The sequence below is a fragment of the Uloborus diversus genome, chromosome 7, assembly GCF_026930045.1.
Source record: "Uloborus diversus isolate 005 chromosome 7, Udiv.v.3.1, whole genome shotgun sequence".
Lineage (NCBI taxonomy): Eukaryota > Metazoa > Arthropoda > Arachnida > Araneae > Uloboridae > Uloborus > Uloborus diversus.
The window spans coordinates 38,054,335-38,070,213 of NC_072737.1; the positions used below are offsets into that span (position 1 = coordinate 38,054,335).

Here is a 15,879-nt window from a genome sequence, read left to right on the forward strand (position 1 = left end):
AATAGACAGGTTATCGTTATAGACAGTTTGATTATTCATGCTGACATTTTGCTGGGGACAAAAAAAAAACATTGTTATAGATAGGTTATCATTATAGACAGTATCGTTATACACAGGTTTCACTGTATGACCTTAACACGTAAGAAAATAAACCAAACAGTATGTATAGTTTCAGCAGAACATTAGCCCTATAGCAGTGGCATAGCGTAGGGGGGGGGGGCAAAGGGGGCACTCGCCCCAGGTGGCACTTTGCTAGGGGCGGCAAATTCTGTAACACTACATTAACATCGAAAAGGCTTTTTATATTATTATTATTATTAAGACCGCTCTTAGCTAAGGATGTATCACTAAATCAGCATCACAATGTTTTATTTTTTTACTCTTCAGTTCTAACTTGTCTCAGGAATTTTTTCTCGTTGAGGCACGAGCATGAAATACTGGATACTGACATGCATGGGGACCATTATCACTGGCGTTGACACAGAAAGACAAGAAGAGAGAGGACAATCTCGTTGGAGAGGATTATAAATCACAAAGATCGACAAGCAGGCAGGGGCGGACTGGGTCCCCCAAGAGGGCGCCAACCTTAGCTACCAAAGGGCACGAAAGAACTAAGGTTCAAGGGCACAAAGATTTTAAAGGTACAAAAATAAACAAAAGCGCACAGGTTTGATGCCGTGAAAAAACAAAGGCGCACAGGTTCAAGGGCGCCAAAAATAAAAAAATAAAGTAAACGAAGTCGCACAGGTTTGAGGGAGCCAAAGAAAAAAAAATGAAGGCACACAGAGGACGTTCGAGGGCACATCGGCCAGCAGGCCAGTCCACCCCTGCAAGCAGTCACTGATAAATTAAGATGGTTGCGCCTCCACGTGTTTCCCTTGACGGGACTTAAAAAACCTTATGCGCCCTCGGTTTTTTTTCGCCCCTATTCCTGAGCTCCTCCCTCCTTTTTTTTCACTCTTAAACCCGAGCGGGGGTTTTTTTTTCCCCCATCCTCGAACCTTTTTTTTTTCATTTTATTTTATTTGTGCCAGCCTTCGGTTTTTTCCTTTTTTTTTTTTTTTGCGCCCTCCCCTCGAACCTATGCCCCTGTTTCTTTTTGCGCCCTCAAACCAGTACTCCTTCGGTTTTTTTTTTTTTTTTGCTCCCTCAAACCTGAGCACATTCTCTCTCTCTCTCTTTTTTTTTTTTTTTTTGCGTCCTTGAACATGTGCGACATTGGTTTTATTTATTTATTTCGCCCTGGAACCATTTTTACCTTTTTTTTTCATTTTATTTCAATTGTGCCCTCGAACCTGTGCGACTTTTTTTTTTTTTTGATTTGGCCCTTTAAACTTGTTGCCTTTGTGTTTCTTTTTTTTTTGTGCTCTTTGAGAGTCAAGGTTGGCACCCTTTTAGGGGACCCAGTCTGGCCCTGGTAGAAAGATCCAATTTTGGGTCCAAAACGTAAATTTCGAATAAAAAAAGAACTATTCATCGAAATTTTTTCGAAAATGTCTATAAACCTTCCCAGCACTAAACTAGACAAACTAAAAAAATTAACGAAATCTGTTCGGTAGTTACTGAATTTACCTCGTACATATACATTTGGATTTTGTGTTTTATTAACTTAAAGAAGATATTAATGCTAAATTATAGGCACACTTAATTTCATTCTTAATCTTCAGTGTGATCGTAACTTCAATAAATATACATAATCCGGGAAGGTTTGTGACTGAAGATCCGTGATGCGACTTATATGCAACATACGGAGCTTCAAGATTTATTATATTTTTAAATTTATATTTATTTCATTTTAGTTAGTTATTTATTCATATTTATTTTTAGTATTATTATTATTTTTTTTTTTTGCCAACCTGAACTTTTTTTCGGACATGGGGATCATAGAAGTGAAGCCGATACTTGGATTTTACATCGAAAAGTAAATGATTGTACATCAAAAAGTACAATCGAAAATAAACCCGAAAAAAAAAGAAAAAACAGTTCATTTTGATGATTTTTTAAATATTTTAGGAGGGAGTACCACCATGAGAGAGGGTCCTTCCTTGCTACAAATGCTCATCTTTTTAATCTTTTCTTTAGTCCCCCAGAAGAATGTTAATGATCAATATAATGCTCCCTCCCACTCCAAATAGAAATATTGGCTTAGAAAAAATTGGGAGGGGGAGGAGATTGATTCCAGAACTCCAAAACGGGGGGTAATAGGAGGAAACAGCGGTCATATTTGCAGGTCCGGATCTATAAATTTTGAACCCCCTGCAACGAAATCTGCAGGGCCTCTCCCCAGGAGTGAGCAGTGTATACTTGCGACATTAACAAGTCTTAGTGCCAGTTTTTTTCTTTTTTTTTCCAGTTTCTTGGGCCGTCGGGCCCTTTAAGGCCGTGCCCTCCCCCTCCCCGCACTGCTGGGTCTGAGGGTACGCAGATCTGGGTCTGTACATTTGGATTCAGGGGGTCATTTTAAAAAACTACCATTTTATACAGTATTTTACAGAAATGACTGATACAATCGATATTGATAGTGTTAAAGAATTTCCTTGGATGAAAAGTGGAAAATTAAAATTTTAGGTTAAGAAGAAAAAATTTTCTCAAGTATAAAAAAAATGTATCGATCAGGTAATTTATAATCATGTTTTTTTCTTCTTCTTTTCAATAAAAGGTTTAAGAAATACGACTAGTATACACAGTTTTAGATCATGTTTTAAATGTTTTTATCTAGGGAAAATATTATCTCTCTTAATGACTTAATGCAATAATGTTTGAAAAATATTTATTAGAATTTTTCAATTAACAGTATTTCCTGTTGAAGTAAGATTATCTTAAAATGTAAAACATGTTTCAGATGATAAAATCTTGTTTTCGTTCTATAAAATAGAAAGCACGTCTTTTTTTGTTGTGTGTGTGTGGGGGGGGGGGGCATATAGCAAGACAATGTAAGAGGAGCGGCAAATTTAATGCCTGCCCCGGGCGGCAGAAACCTACACTACGCCGCTGCCCTATAGCAGTGTGCTTTTTACCTGAGAGCCGCATCTCACATTAAGATGAATCTTATGGGCCAGAACACAAAAACAGGGTTCATACCCTTCACGTAGAAAAAAATTCAAGCACTTTTCAAGAGACATGACACATTTTTCAAGGCACTACCATAAATTTGTAGTATAAATATCCTATGCAGATTTCATTTAAAGTAAACAATAGGCAACAATGTAAAAAGTAGAATTCTCTACAAGCGACACTTTGATAAAAGATCTACTGTGTCGAAAAAATGTCTAAAAGCTCAGTAATAAAGAGGAGCAGATCAAGTGAGGCTTACTTCAACATAATTGCAGCAAAAATAAAATTAAACTAGTGATTCAGCAAGCATTTAAGTTTTTGATATTTGACACTCATGAAGAGCATGGAATTTCACTTTAAAGTTTTCAGTTTATGATTTTAATTTAAAAAAAAATTTAATATTATTTTTTTGCCTCTTAACAAGACATTGTAAGCATCAAAAATGAGAAAAACATGATTCTCACATTGGAAACAGAGAGGTCGCGTTTTACAAAATGATGGCATCAAAAGTAGAAAAATCGCAAACAAAATAATTTAATCAAGTGAAATAATTTTAATACTGAATTTAACAGGTCTACACAATGAATAATGTTTATAATACATACATAATCATCGAAACTTTGAGGTAATTGAAGATAGGAAGGTACAAGTATAACAAACAATACCGGATTTCCAGTGCATAACCTGAACACTATCATCCCTGTTATTTTGCTTAATTATTTTAGCAGACATCAAGACAATGAAATACATAAATTCAGCAATATAAAACTATATAATTCAACTTTATATTTCAAGTATAAAAGCTAAATTAAAATATTATGCATGTAAATTTTACATTTTTCCAAAAATTTAGTAATAACTGATAAAAGTAAAAAAGTGATTAAAAGCAGTTAAACAAAAATTAAAGTAATTGATTTTTTAGCAATTAAAAAATAAAACAAGCATGTGAAAATAACTTCCACGTCCAAAAATATCGAAACAATTATAAAGAATTGAAATCTTAAACACAGAAACCAAGCTTTTGCAAACCATGTTCAATGTTGGCATGTTTCTCATAAAATAAATTTATTTATCATTTGCTAAAATTAAATAAAAAATTTGGTAATCTATGTCAGCAGATATCAAAATAACATCCGTTGGGCCAGAATATTTGAATATTTACAAGATGCAAAAAGATTGAAATTTCAAACACTAGAAGCATTTTTCCACAAAGTCCGAGTAAGTTCAATGTTGCCATGGTTCCAAAAATAAATTCCTATATTATTTACAGAAATTAGAGATAAAATAAACTAATCTATGGTAGCAGGTGTCAAAATAAGTTCCGATTGTCAAAAATATCAAAATATTTAAGATGAAAAAGGATTTGAAATCTCAAACGAAGAAACAAATTTTTGCGATATTGCATATCGAACACATGTTTGAAATATAGCACCGATGAAATATGTTTTTTGTGTGTGTGTAAATTTTAAGCCCAATCCAATGTCTTTCAAAAGAATTCAAGCACTATGAAGCTTTTCAAATTATTTCAAAGATTTTCAAGCAATTAAAACTGAACTTTTTTTTCAAGCCTTTTTCAAGAATTTCCTGAGCGTACGAATTCTGCAATTTTTAAAAATATATTGAATTTTTTTCTCGAAAACAAGGAAAAAGAAAGAAAATTACAAATTAAGAATTGCTGTCATCATTATTCATTCTTATTTTATTAATAAGAAATGTCCATTTGTCTTATGGAAACTAATTTCTGACCATTTGGTTCCTTAAGTGTAACAATCAGTATCAATACCAATAAGGAAGATGTTCTCTTGTTTTAGGATTTTCCAGAACAGTTTTCAATTCGTAACATTGAACAAAACTAGCTACATGTGGCCAGCAGGCCAAAGGTTGGACACCATTGCTCTAAAGCATTGACATTTGAAATAAAGGGTGAAAAAAAAAAATGTGACTTTTATATGAGATACTGAGAAGCGAAGGAATGTAGGTGTATTTTATTAAGTTTTGTGAAATGTACACTAAGTAAAAAACGTATGGAGCCTATCAGTGAAAAGTTTTTTGAAATAATTCTGCACAGCATCTGCCAAGGCTACTATTACCATTGATTGGTACAAAACATATTAGAGTTTCTTCTACGATTTGTAATATTTATCTCCAAATTTTTCATTTAGGTGCTTCATCTGTACCGAAAATCATTTCCTTTATTCTGAAAAGATACTTTTACGAACTTTTAAAGTCAAACAGCAACTATGAAATGCATTCGAAAGTTGTGTAGTTCTCCTTATATTCATTATATCACCATAAAATCTATGGGAATACCAACATCATCAACTTTTTGGGAAACAATTAAGGTAAAAACACTATTAGTAGTTGACCTATAGTAATTGACATGTATGATCTAATTAAGAATGAGCTGAAAGGTAAGCATTGGAAATTTAAACACCATTTCAAAATTTTGATTTTAAAGGCATATAGTGTCTTTTTTAAGCTAAATAATTATAAAATGGTGTTTAAATTTGCAATGGTTGCATTTCAGCTGATTCTTTATGAGTGTCAACTGTTAACTGTGATGTCAACTACTGGAGGATTTTTACCTTTAATGCAATAATTCATGTACAATGTGGGGAAAAAATTTATAATATCCCCTTATAAAAAAAACTTGAAGAGATATTTTCATATTTTTTCACCAAAATTATAACTTTGAAGTTATACTTTTGCATAAAAGTATAAAGCAATATAAAAAATCACTTTAAGGTTTTATATTTAACTCGCTTTTAAACCGGATTTACCGGTTTTACTTTAAGAAAGTGTTTTACTCTAAGAGATACTTATTTGAAAATATTCAAAGATCATAGTAGTTTGAACATTTTCAAGAAGGAAAACATTGATTAAAACAACATAATAATGCACTGCTAAAACAAAACACATCTATCATGCAATTTCGTAGAAATTAAGATAAGTACCAGTGTCAAATCCTGTACCGTTGTGGTAGACACTGTCTGACATGATCTGAGCATTAGGACTAGGGATTGGCCGTTCCTCTATGTTAGGAGACTTCTGCCTGTTCCGACTGCAACAAAAACAATTCATTTTAAGCAATTCAACCAAACGTCCACTTATTCATAAAAACACAATCACGATGCAAAATTATCTTTGTTCAGTCTCATGTGACAAGGACACCAGAAAATAGTCAATGAAGTCATATTTGAAAGATATGTGGTATTCATAAAATGAGGATATGACGCAGTATGTGATTATTAGTAGAGAATGTCAAGTTTTTTTCAACACCAAAGCAGAGGATCGATGTATCAACAAATCATTATCTGGGCCACGACTAATTTTCTTATCTTTTCATCATCTAGTAGTAAATATTTATGATCTTGCGATAAAACGCGGCCGGTTTGTTTATCAACAAAAAAAGAGTAAGGCTAAATCACTTCTTCACAGTACTTCACACAATACTTCAGATGTGAAGCCGGTAGCTTTCACTTTTTTTAACTCATAAATAATCCTTCACAGTTTACAGAAAGCCAAGACTACAGGTCAAAGTCAAGGCAAACAAAACAGAACCCGTCATAAGTTGTGTGGAACGCTCAGGATTCTACGGATGAGACGTTTGTCTTTTATTCCAACAGAACACTGAAAAGCATCTGGAGGATGCGACAAGTAGAGGGGGGGAGGGGGGGGGGAGCCGAATCCAAAATTAGACCAACCCACACTGCGATTTGAAGCGCCGCAACGCAAACATGACTTGTCGGGCATTGCAAGGAAAATAATGAGGGAAAATTATGAGGAGACTAAAAATGGGACATAAAGCGGCTTTTAAAGCCTTGTTACCTATCTTTAGACTGACTGTTCAGAAGCAAAATGATAAGTATTGCACCAGATGGCTTCAATGAGAAGATTCAAGTTCTATACCATTAAACCCAATTTGGAAGCAAAATAAAATGACACGTGGCCTGCACTGACCACTCATAAATAGAACTACACTTTCGTGGGGGACGAGAAAAAATTGAAACTCACTGGTGATAAAAGCGCATTATTGGGAGATTTAAAACTAAACATAAAGCATTTTTAAAGTCCTGTTACCTGTGTAGATCATTTTCAAAATCAAAATGAAAAGTGTCGTGTAATGGGCTCCAATTAAGAAGATTAACACTTACCATCAAACTGGCAAAATAAATTGACACATGGCCAACAGGCCCATCATTTCGGGGTACTGAAGGAGGCAACTGACCTCCTTGGCTTTAAGAAGTGAATGTACATATTTGCACATAAGTGAGCGTGGTTTTGATTGTTTTTTGGTATTATTTGCACTGAGTATGACACTTTTTGACTCCCCCTGGAAAACGTCGAAATGACGGGTCTAACGATGGTCTACTTTGACCAGTCATGAAGAGAAATATGTTTTCGAGGGGTAGGGGGGGAAATTGAAATTTGCTGATGAATCGAGTAGATAAGGAAATTTATGAGGAAACTAAATGGGATACAAAGATGCTACTAAAGTCCTGTTACCTACCCTTGGAATTTCAAGAAGTACAAGGACGACGACATGTGATGGTTTTGATCAGAAAGATTCAAATTCTAGCATTAAACCGAATGCTAGAAGAGATGACCACCCATGTAAAGAAAACCGTTTTCCTGTGTGAGGGTAAATTACCGAAATTCGCTGGTGATTTGCGAGGCTACGAAAATTATTACATATTGAACTAAAAATAGAATATTACATGTTAAGCAGCTTTTAAAGCCCAGTTACCTCTCTTCAGGGTTTTTAAAAGCCAAATGACAAGTATTCCACTGGCAGAGGCTACAATCATGAAGATTCAAATGTTTCTGTAAAACCGATTTTGAAGCACAATAAAATGCCTCATGTTCTGTATTGACCACTCATGAATAGAACAACGCTTTCGCAAGCAAGGGGAAGGGGGGATGAGCAAAGTCACTCTGTTAAATCTGTACCTCAGAACCAGAAGGACGTAAGTCACACTATGATAATTTTACAGGAGAAGGGAAAAACTTTTTTCTGGCACATGCAAAGGATGAGACGCGCGCTCTTTCAACCCTGATGAAAAATTGAAAAGTTTTTTTTTGTTTTTTAATAAGAATCACGTTTGCATGGCTCGATGCGGAATAAGCTTCTACTTACAATGCACTAATAAACGGAAAATCGCAATTTTTGGACTTACGTCGGTCTAGCTCTGAGATACAGAAACTATATACAGTATTTCCTGGTCAAAATGGGCAATATAGTAAATTTGGAGAATTTTGTTTTTCCCTGGCCAGAATTGTTTTATAGAATGATAGTTGGTACGCTTGCCAAACTACACAGGAGGCACAGCCAAAACTTCTTAAGATGAATCCCTCTTGAAATCTAAACAAACATTAACAACAGAAGTGAAACGTAAAACGAAGTGCGTTTCAAAAAGTTCACCCTCCCTCATTCATGAACTACACAAGTCCTTAATTATTCGGAATTGTGTTGTTTTTGAACAGTTAAAAGAAAACAAACATGAAGCGTTTTCGCAATTTTTGGCAAGGTGAACTAAAAATATTGAGAAGAGAACTATTCAATAAATGAGTAAATACATACACTAATTTTATTAAATACATCTACAGTGAAACCACGATTTTACCTTTCTCAAGCGACTGGGTTAAAAAGACGTAAAATGTACAGCAAAACTCAAGTAGAAAAAACTACAGGTAGTAAAGATGAGTCATATATTACGAAAAGAACATACACTCAAACCTGTTTTTATGCGGTGGATAGGGACCGCATAAAAACAGGTTTTTATTTTTTTCGTTTTAAAAATTTAATTTCGTTTTAAAAATAAGGGTAGGACGCATAAAAAAAATCGCACAAAAAAAAAAAAAAAAAAAAAAAGGTCAAAACTTCACGAGTTGCTTTAAATAGTAGTTTTTGCAACATAGTTGGTGGATAGGGACCGCATTAAAAAAAAAAAAAAAAAAATCTCACATCCTAATTCATAAACTTATAAAATAATCTTTAAACGAAATCAAAATGAATCAAATGATGATAATTTTTGCCGAGTAGTCGAACAAAATTTTCCGAAGAGGAAAATTTTTGGGAGGTCGCGGTGACTTCCCATCAAGGTGCCTATGTCGTCACTTTTGGAAGATACTACCTCGCATTCGTTTTAAAAATAAGTTCGTCAATTGAATCCCAATCTGATTGAAATTTTAACATACCGTACAAAAAAAAAAAAAAATCGCATAAAAGATACAGCATAAAAACAGTTTGAGTGTGATTTTGAATACCCTTTTAGAACATTAACACATGTCCCTGCGAATACGGGTGTTAAGGGTGAAAATAGCACGTATACTATTCGCAACTCCAACAAACTATAGGGGGCGCTGCAGTCGCTGTCTAATGGCGGATGAAAAAGGTAAAATAAACAAATGCCTTAACTTATAACTTGCTTTGACGCTTAGTGAATGACAGTAATTTTTCATCGTGTTTGTGGGAAGCTTTCTTTTCTATTCTTTTGAAATTACATTACACCACAAACTGTCTGAAGCCTGTAATTTACCCCAAAGAAAATACGTGGAATGGAATGTTTTACCTTTTTCTTTAGTATTGTAAATCACCTCAAGGTACAGTATTCGAGATCTGGAGTTGCGAATAACCAGATGGGGATTGGGCAGTAGCATTTCTGTTTTCACAGATATAACTTTCAACAGCTTGAATTAGATTTAAAAAAGCACAAAAGGAAAAATATTGACTATTTCAGAATATTTTTTTTCTTCTTATTTTTTCCTGCCCAGGGAAAACTTAAAACGCCGGAAATTCGTAAATAACAAACTTTCCATCTGGGTAAAATTATCACTATTAGTATACGGGAAAACTGGGACCTAATAGAAACGAGCTGATGTGTGCATCACATGACTTCCTTTTACTCTAATTTAATATAATTTTCTCATTACTGGCAGTTTTAATGTAATTCAATACTAGTTTACTCTCTAAATGTCACCAACAGTGGCCAAATTGAAACCAGATTTAAAAATTAAAAAAAAAAAAAAATATCGCCAAGTTAGGGACACAATTTGGCGACTGAAAAACTGGCGATTTTTATCACCAAGTGTCCGCCAAATTATAACACCACTTGAGTTTACATAGAAAATAAACAATGATTTTCCCCCAAAAAGGGGCAAAAGACCCTCTTTGGAGCATCCGAATGCAACAAGGTGCACAACTAGACCCCACTAGGAGTCTACGTGCCAAATTTCAACTTTCTAGGACATTCCGTTCTTGAGTTATGCGACATACATACACACATACGCACATACATAAGTACATACAGACGTCACGAGAAAACGCGCTGTAACTAACTCGGGGATCGTCAAAATGGATATTTTGGGTGTCTGTACGTTCCTAGGCATATATCCACGTGTGGTCGAGTTGAAAAAAAAAACTCAACATTCATTCAGGGGTGGGCAAAATGTAAATTAAGGCCGATTTTTGAGTGAAAATTTTTTTGCGAATACAATACTTCCTTTTTTGGAAAAGGAAGTAAAAACGTGAAATGTGGGGAAAATGTAAATTCGAGGGACGTAAAATCTGGGATTCGCTGTATATATAACTCTACTTGATCCGAGTTCTTAAAAAATGCTTTGCACTTTTATCCAAAACAGTTCAATTTATTTTCCTTAAAAACAATTCATACATTTATTACTATTATTTGTTTATAAGTACTTCCTGGTGGAATTGGTACTGTACTGATGGAACCACCAGTACAGTTCCTGGGTTTAGAAACAATGGCTTACACTGTAAGCCTTACAACGTTTAAACGAAGGATAACATCACATTTTAAGCTATTTAGTATAGTGTGTAGTGTATTACATGTTGCAATGTAATACTGAAATGTTTAATATTGTAATACTCCAGATCAGAACGAGTTTGATTTTTTTAAAGGAAAACACTAAATTAGTTCATTTAGAAAAGCAAAAAAGGATTATTTTTAAATATAAAATTGATGATGAATGGTAAATTTTTAAGGGAAAAGAAAAAAGAAAAGAGCATCGTTTCAAAATAGAACCAAGCTCATTAGGTAAAAATAAAAGGGACGAAAAAGAAAAAAGAAAAAAAAAGCGAACAAAACATTTTAGCTGCTAGCAATTAAAGGAGAATTTTCCTCTTTTAGGGATCCTCCTTTATTATGTGGAATTCTACAGAAAAGAAAAATGCTAATTAGACCGGGAGAAGATCATTAATTTTTACTTTTAATGGTATAATCATTTGCGGAATTTTTACCTTCAATGCATTAACAGTATTTCTCTTTTTACTCCCGAATCGGGAGATTAGTTTTCATTTATATAACAGAGAATCTATTTTGAGTCAAGCAACTGAATTCATAGGTAAGATCAAGCATTACAATCCGCCATTTTAATATGAAAGTGACTCTGGTTGATTTCAGGTCGATTTCATTAAATCTAAATTATGTGTCACCAGGGGCGGACTGGCCAGCGGGCCGATGCGCCCTCAAGCCTGAACACCTTTTATGATTTATTTTTTATTCATTTCATTTTTTGGTGCAAATTTTCTGATTTTTAATTTTTTTTTTTTTTTTTTTCAAAAATGATCTTATTTTTTTATTTTTTGGTGATGCAACTTCCTCATTTTTTTTTCTCCGCTCACTAACCTGTGCGACTTCACTTCATTTTTTTATTAGTTTTCTTTAAACTCGTAAACGTGTGTACATCTTTTTTTTTGGGGGGGGGGCACTTTTTTTTGCACCATTTTTTTATTTTCTGCGCCCCCCCCTTTTTTGCGCCCTTTGGAGGCCAAGGTTAGCGCCTTTTTGCAGGGCCCAGTCCGCTCCTGTGCGTCACCTATATTTTTGGCAGCCTGGAATTTAGAAAAGTGTGGTTAAAAACCCAACAGGGAATGTATACTTGAATTTAGTAGACTGCAACTACAAAAAGACACTTATATTTCACTACAGTTATTCGCAATTTAAGTAAACTATAGGTGTATCTAACTACTGACTGCAGAAAGAGAAAAAACTAAGATCGACCCACTTAGGATATGACCTGTCATTTTTTGTATAAAACTGTAAAATATGGCAAAGAAACAAACACGTTTTTCTTCCTTTATCGAAAAAAAAAACATTTTGCCGGTATTATGTTTAAAAAAATACCTAATATCGAAATTATATTTTTGCTCTGGTATTGTAATCACAACATCCAATTTTAAAACAATTGTGTATAAGAATTTGGTATTTTTGTGCCCTATTTTTTTTTTTTTTTTTTTTTTTTGGAGCAATCACGATTGCTTATTGTTCTTACTTGACTGTTTTGGAGTGCTATTATTTTATTTTCCCACTGTCACCCTCCGCACCATCACCGTCGACCGGCTCCTCACGATGCTGCTCCTATAGCGAAAATAATCTCCAGGTTGCGTCCATATCCTACACACATACGCATACACACTGGCGCATACAAACTCACACACTTATACATACATACACACACTCCTACACACACATGCATACACACTAGGGTGGAACGAAAAAAACAAAGTTTTTACTTCCGAATCGTAATAGTGCGGAAAAGTTGCGATAGGTGACGACTTACAAAACAAAACAAAAATTTTTAAAATCGGATAATATCTTCCGATCCCGCAACGAGCCTGAAAATTTGAAAAAAATGGAAAATTTCGTGTTTTCTTAGTGATTTTTCAAAAAATTTGTTTAAATGTTTCTTTTTAAGGCTCTGAGACGGAAATGTTATGATTGGTAAAGCCTTCAGAAAAAAAAAAAAAAAAATTGAAATCGAATAATACCTTCTGATCCAGAAACAAGCCTAAAAAATCGAAAAAGTTGAGAATTTCAGTTTTTTTTTTTCCGAATTTTTAACATTTTTGGTTCAATGTACTTTTTCAGGCTACAGAACGGAGAAGTTACGTTTAGTGAAGACTTCAAAGCAAAAAAAAAATCTTTTTGAAATAAAACAATATCTTCCGATCGCGTAACGAACCTACATATTTAAAAAAATGTAAACTTTAAGCCCTTTTTCAGCTTTTTTTTTTCTTTTAGTTTAACGATCCTCATAAGTTCGGTATGAAATACTAATGAAAGAACGTTTGTTTATAAAATAAATGTTATATTTTAGTACTAGTTTGTCTTGAAATTGTCCACATGGCCCTTTAATCCCGCGTGACTCATATTTGCTTATGCTGCTTAGTACAGTGTATGCATCTAATACGCCCCATTAGCGCCTCACGATCTTGAATTTATGAGCTTTTTCGTTGGTTTGTGTCTATAGGTATCTTACTTAAATGAATAAAGCAGTCGTGCTGGCATCAGTATTTCTCAATGTTTCTAATGTGCGTGTGATGTCTATTTGCTCTGTTTAACGTGTTTCAAACATGAATCCATCTTTGCAGAAAAGAATTACGAGAAAGTCCCTTGAGTGCCCTATATTTGGCCACCCGAGAGATTTGCCAACAAATAAGCTCCTTACTTATAAAAATGTACTCCAAAGTTGCTTTCAAGAGAGATTTGAGTTACCTAGAAAAGTCAATAACACGAAAATGAGTTTTTCCATTGTTAAGGACAAAAAGTTAAATGTATCTTTGATAAGGCCTCGTTTCCTACAGTTTCCCTGAAAAGATTTGCTCAGCTCATTGATATCTTCTACAAAAAATATCTCAATTTCATGAGATCTTACAACCGAGACAAGGATAAACTAAAGTTTAAAGAAAGGATTGATAAATTTAAAAGTGAAGAAGGAAACTCTTTGACGTCTCTGCCTGTAAGTGCGTAAAGAATGTTATTTGCACTTGTAAAAAGACCCTAGACATTTGTGAATGTCCAATTTACATGAAATGTACGTGTGAAAAATCTGAAAAGATACTGATCTCTGAACAAAGATTTCTCTATCTTCAGAGGAAACATGGCATAGGAAAAATTGGAACTTTGGACAAATGATTTGTCAAATCGTGACCCCGGCCCACTCTCACATTCCAGATGGCTCACTTGTGCAAATAGAGTTCTTAGACTGTACGTAAGTGTATCGATCCTATCAGGTGAGTTAAAACACATAGTGACTTTTTATTTTGCGATGTTACATGTCGGTCTGGTTTGAAATAAAGAACCGCAAAAATTTCACAGACGGTGCCATTCATGTTTACAGAACAATTCAAACCTGTCGATACTTACCTGACAATCTAATTAATGGCAATGGTGTTTGATGAAAGGAGGCACATAAGAGAACTAGCGTTTAAAAGTGTGTTAAAAGCCAGAGAGTTTCTTTCTAAAGGCAAAAGCATTAGAAACTTTGTCATTCCATCTCTAAATTTCGAAGCAGAAGATTACACAGAGATTATTAATTGGAACACGACAAAGCTATCTTCTCCACCTTTTCTTCGAAACGGTCATAACAAAGACATTGAAAAATTTATTGTAACAGGCACTATACCCGACTGGGATATAAAACTATTCCCCTGCCATACGCAAGCTGTCAAAAGATGTGTGAAGTTAGTGACGGAGGCTTCACTCAAAGTGTGTGGATTTAAATCAAGAGATGGCTACATAAAAGCAACATTGAAATCCAGATCAATTATGCCCGAATTTTCCAAAAAATCTGATTATAAATTAGCTTCCACAAGAAACACTTAAAACAATAAGACTTGTATACTGGATTGTAAATTTGGTAAATATTTTATAATTTTCTATTATTTGAAAATATTTCATTATTGTAAAGAATGGTAGTTTTGCATGTTTAGAAGATACCTTAAAAGTCAAGAAATAAATTAATGTTTATGTTTATTATAGGGTTTTTTAAAAGGCTTTTCCCTGTAACACCGGGGGGGGGGAAACAGCAAGAACAATTTTATTTTTAATCACTAAGAAAAGATGAAATTCTCCCTTTTTTTTACTTTTCATTCTTGTTCCTGGATCAGAAGGTATTATTCGATTTCAACATGTTATTTTTTTAAATTTCTGAAGGCTTCACCACTCGTAACTTTTTCGTCTTAGAGTATTAAAAAGAAACGTTGGAGCAAAATTTTTAAAAAATCGCTAAAAACATGAAATTTTCCATTTTTTTTCAAATTTTAAAGGCTTGTTGCGGGATCGGAAGATATTATCCGATTTTAAAAATTTTTGTTTTGTTTTGTAAGTCTTCACCAAACGCAACTTTTCTGCACTATTACGATTCGAAAGTAAAAACTTAGTTTTTTTCGTTCCACCCTAATACACACATACACGAACGCCTACTCACCACACGCACGCCGCACCCACACACATGCGCCTACACAAACACACACGCGCAAACATACACACATACGCTCGTGATTGAGAAAAACATAATTTGAATTCAAGATGCCAAAAATTCAAATTATTATTATTATTATTTTTTTTTTTTTTTTTTTTTGTGAATGCATGGAATTTGCAGTTATCATTCAGCACTTTATATTTTAATACTCTTCCATGAAAACTTTTCGCAATTATCCACGCTTTCATATTCTTAACAAATTCAAAAGAAAGGTTTTCAAGTAATAAAAATAAATAATAAATAAAACAAAATAAATTATTTGAAAAGTTCACGTTTTGGCCTTAAAAAAATAAGGAGTAAAAGGAAATTAACGTATTGAAACATTCTAGCTTTTTGGCTAAATTTCAGATTTAAGTTGCACTCATACAGACAGTTTGTAGCAACAGAACAATAAAAACTAATAACGTAGAAATATTCGACCTTACACTCTTAGTTCCCGACCGTCTACTCCACAAACCAGAAACGGTAATGATTCATCTTTTCGCGCTTGAAAAGAAAACTTGAAACTCAAAAAATTGCATAGTTCTGATAAACGTAGGT

General features: G+C 34.0%; 1 protein-coding gene across 1 annotated transcript in view; it reads right to left on the minus strand.

Annotated features, from left to right (window-relative positions):
- Positions 1-6,051, minus strand: part of LOC129226156 (MAGUK p55 subfamily member 7-like) — a 48,545-nt gene extending 42,494 nt beyond the window's left edge. Inside the window, exon 1 of the mRNA XM_054860756.1 lies at positions 6,009-6,051. Coding sequence (XP_054716731.1) covers positions 6,009-6,051 — 43 coding nt within the window. The remainder of the gene's footprint in view (positions 1-6,008) is intronic.
- Positions 6,052-15,879: the final 9,828 nt, after the last annotated feature.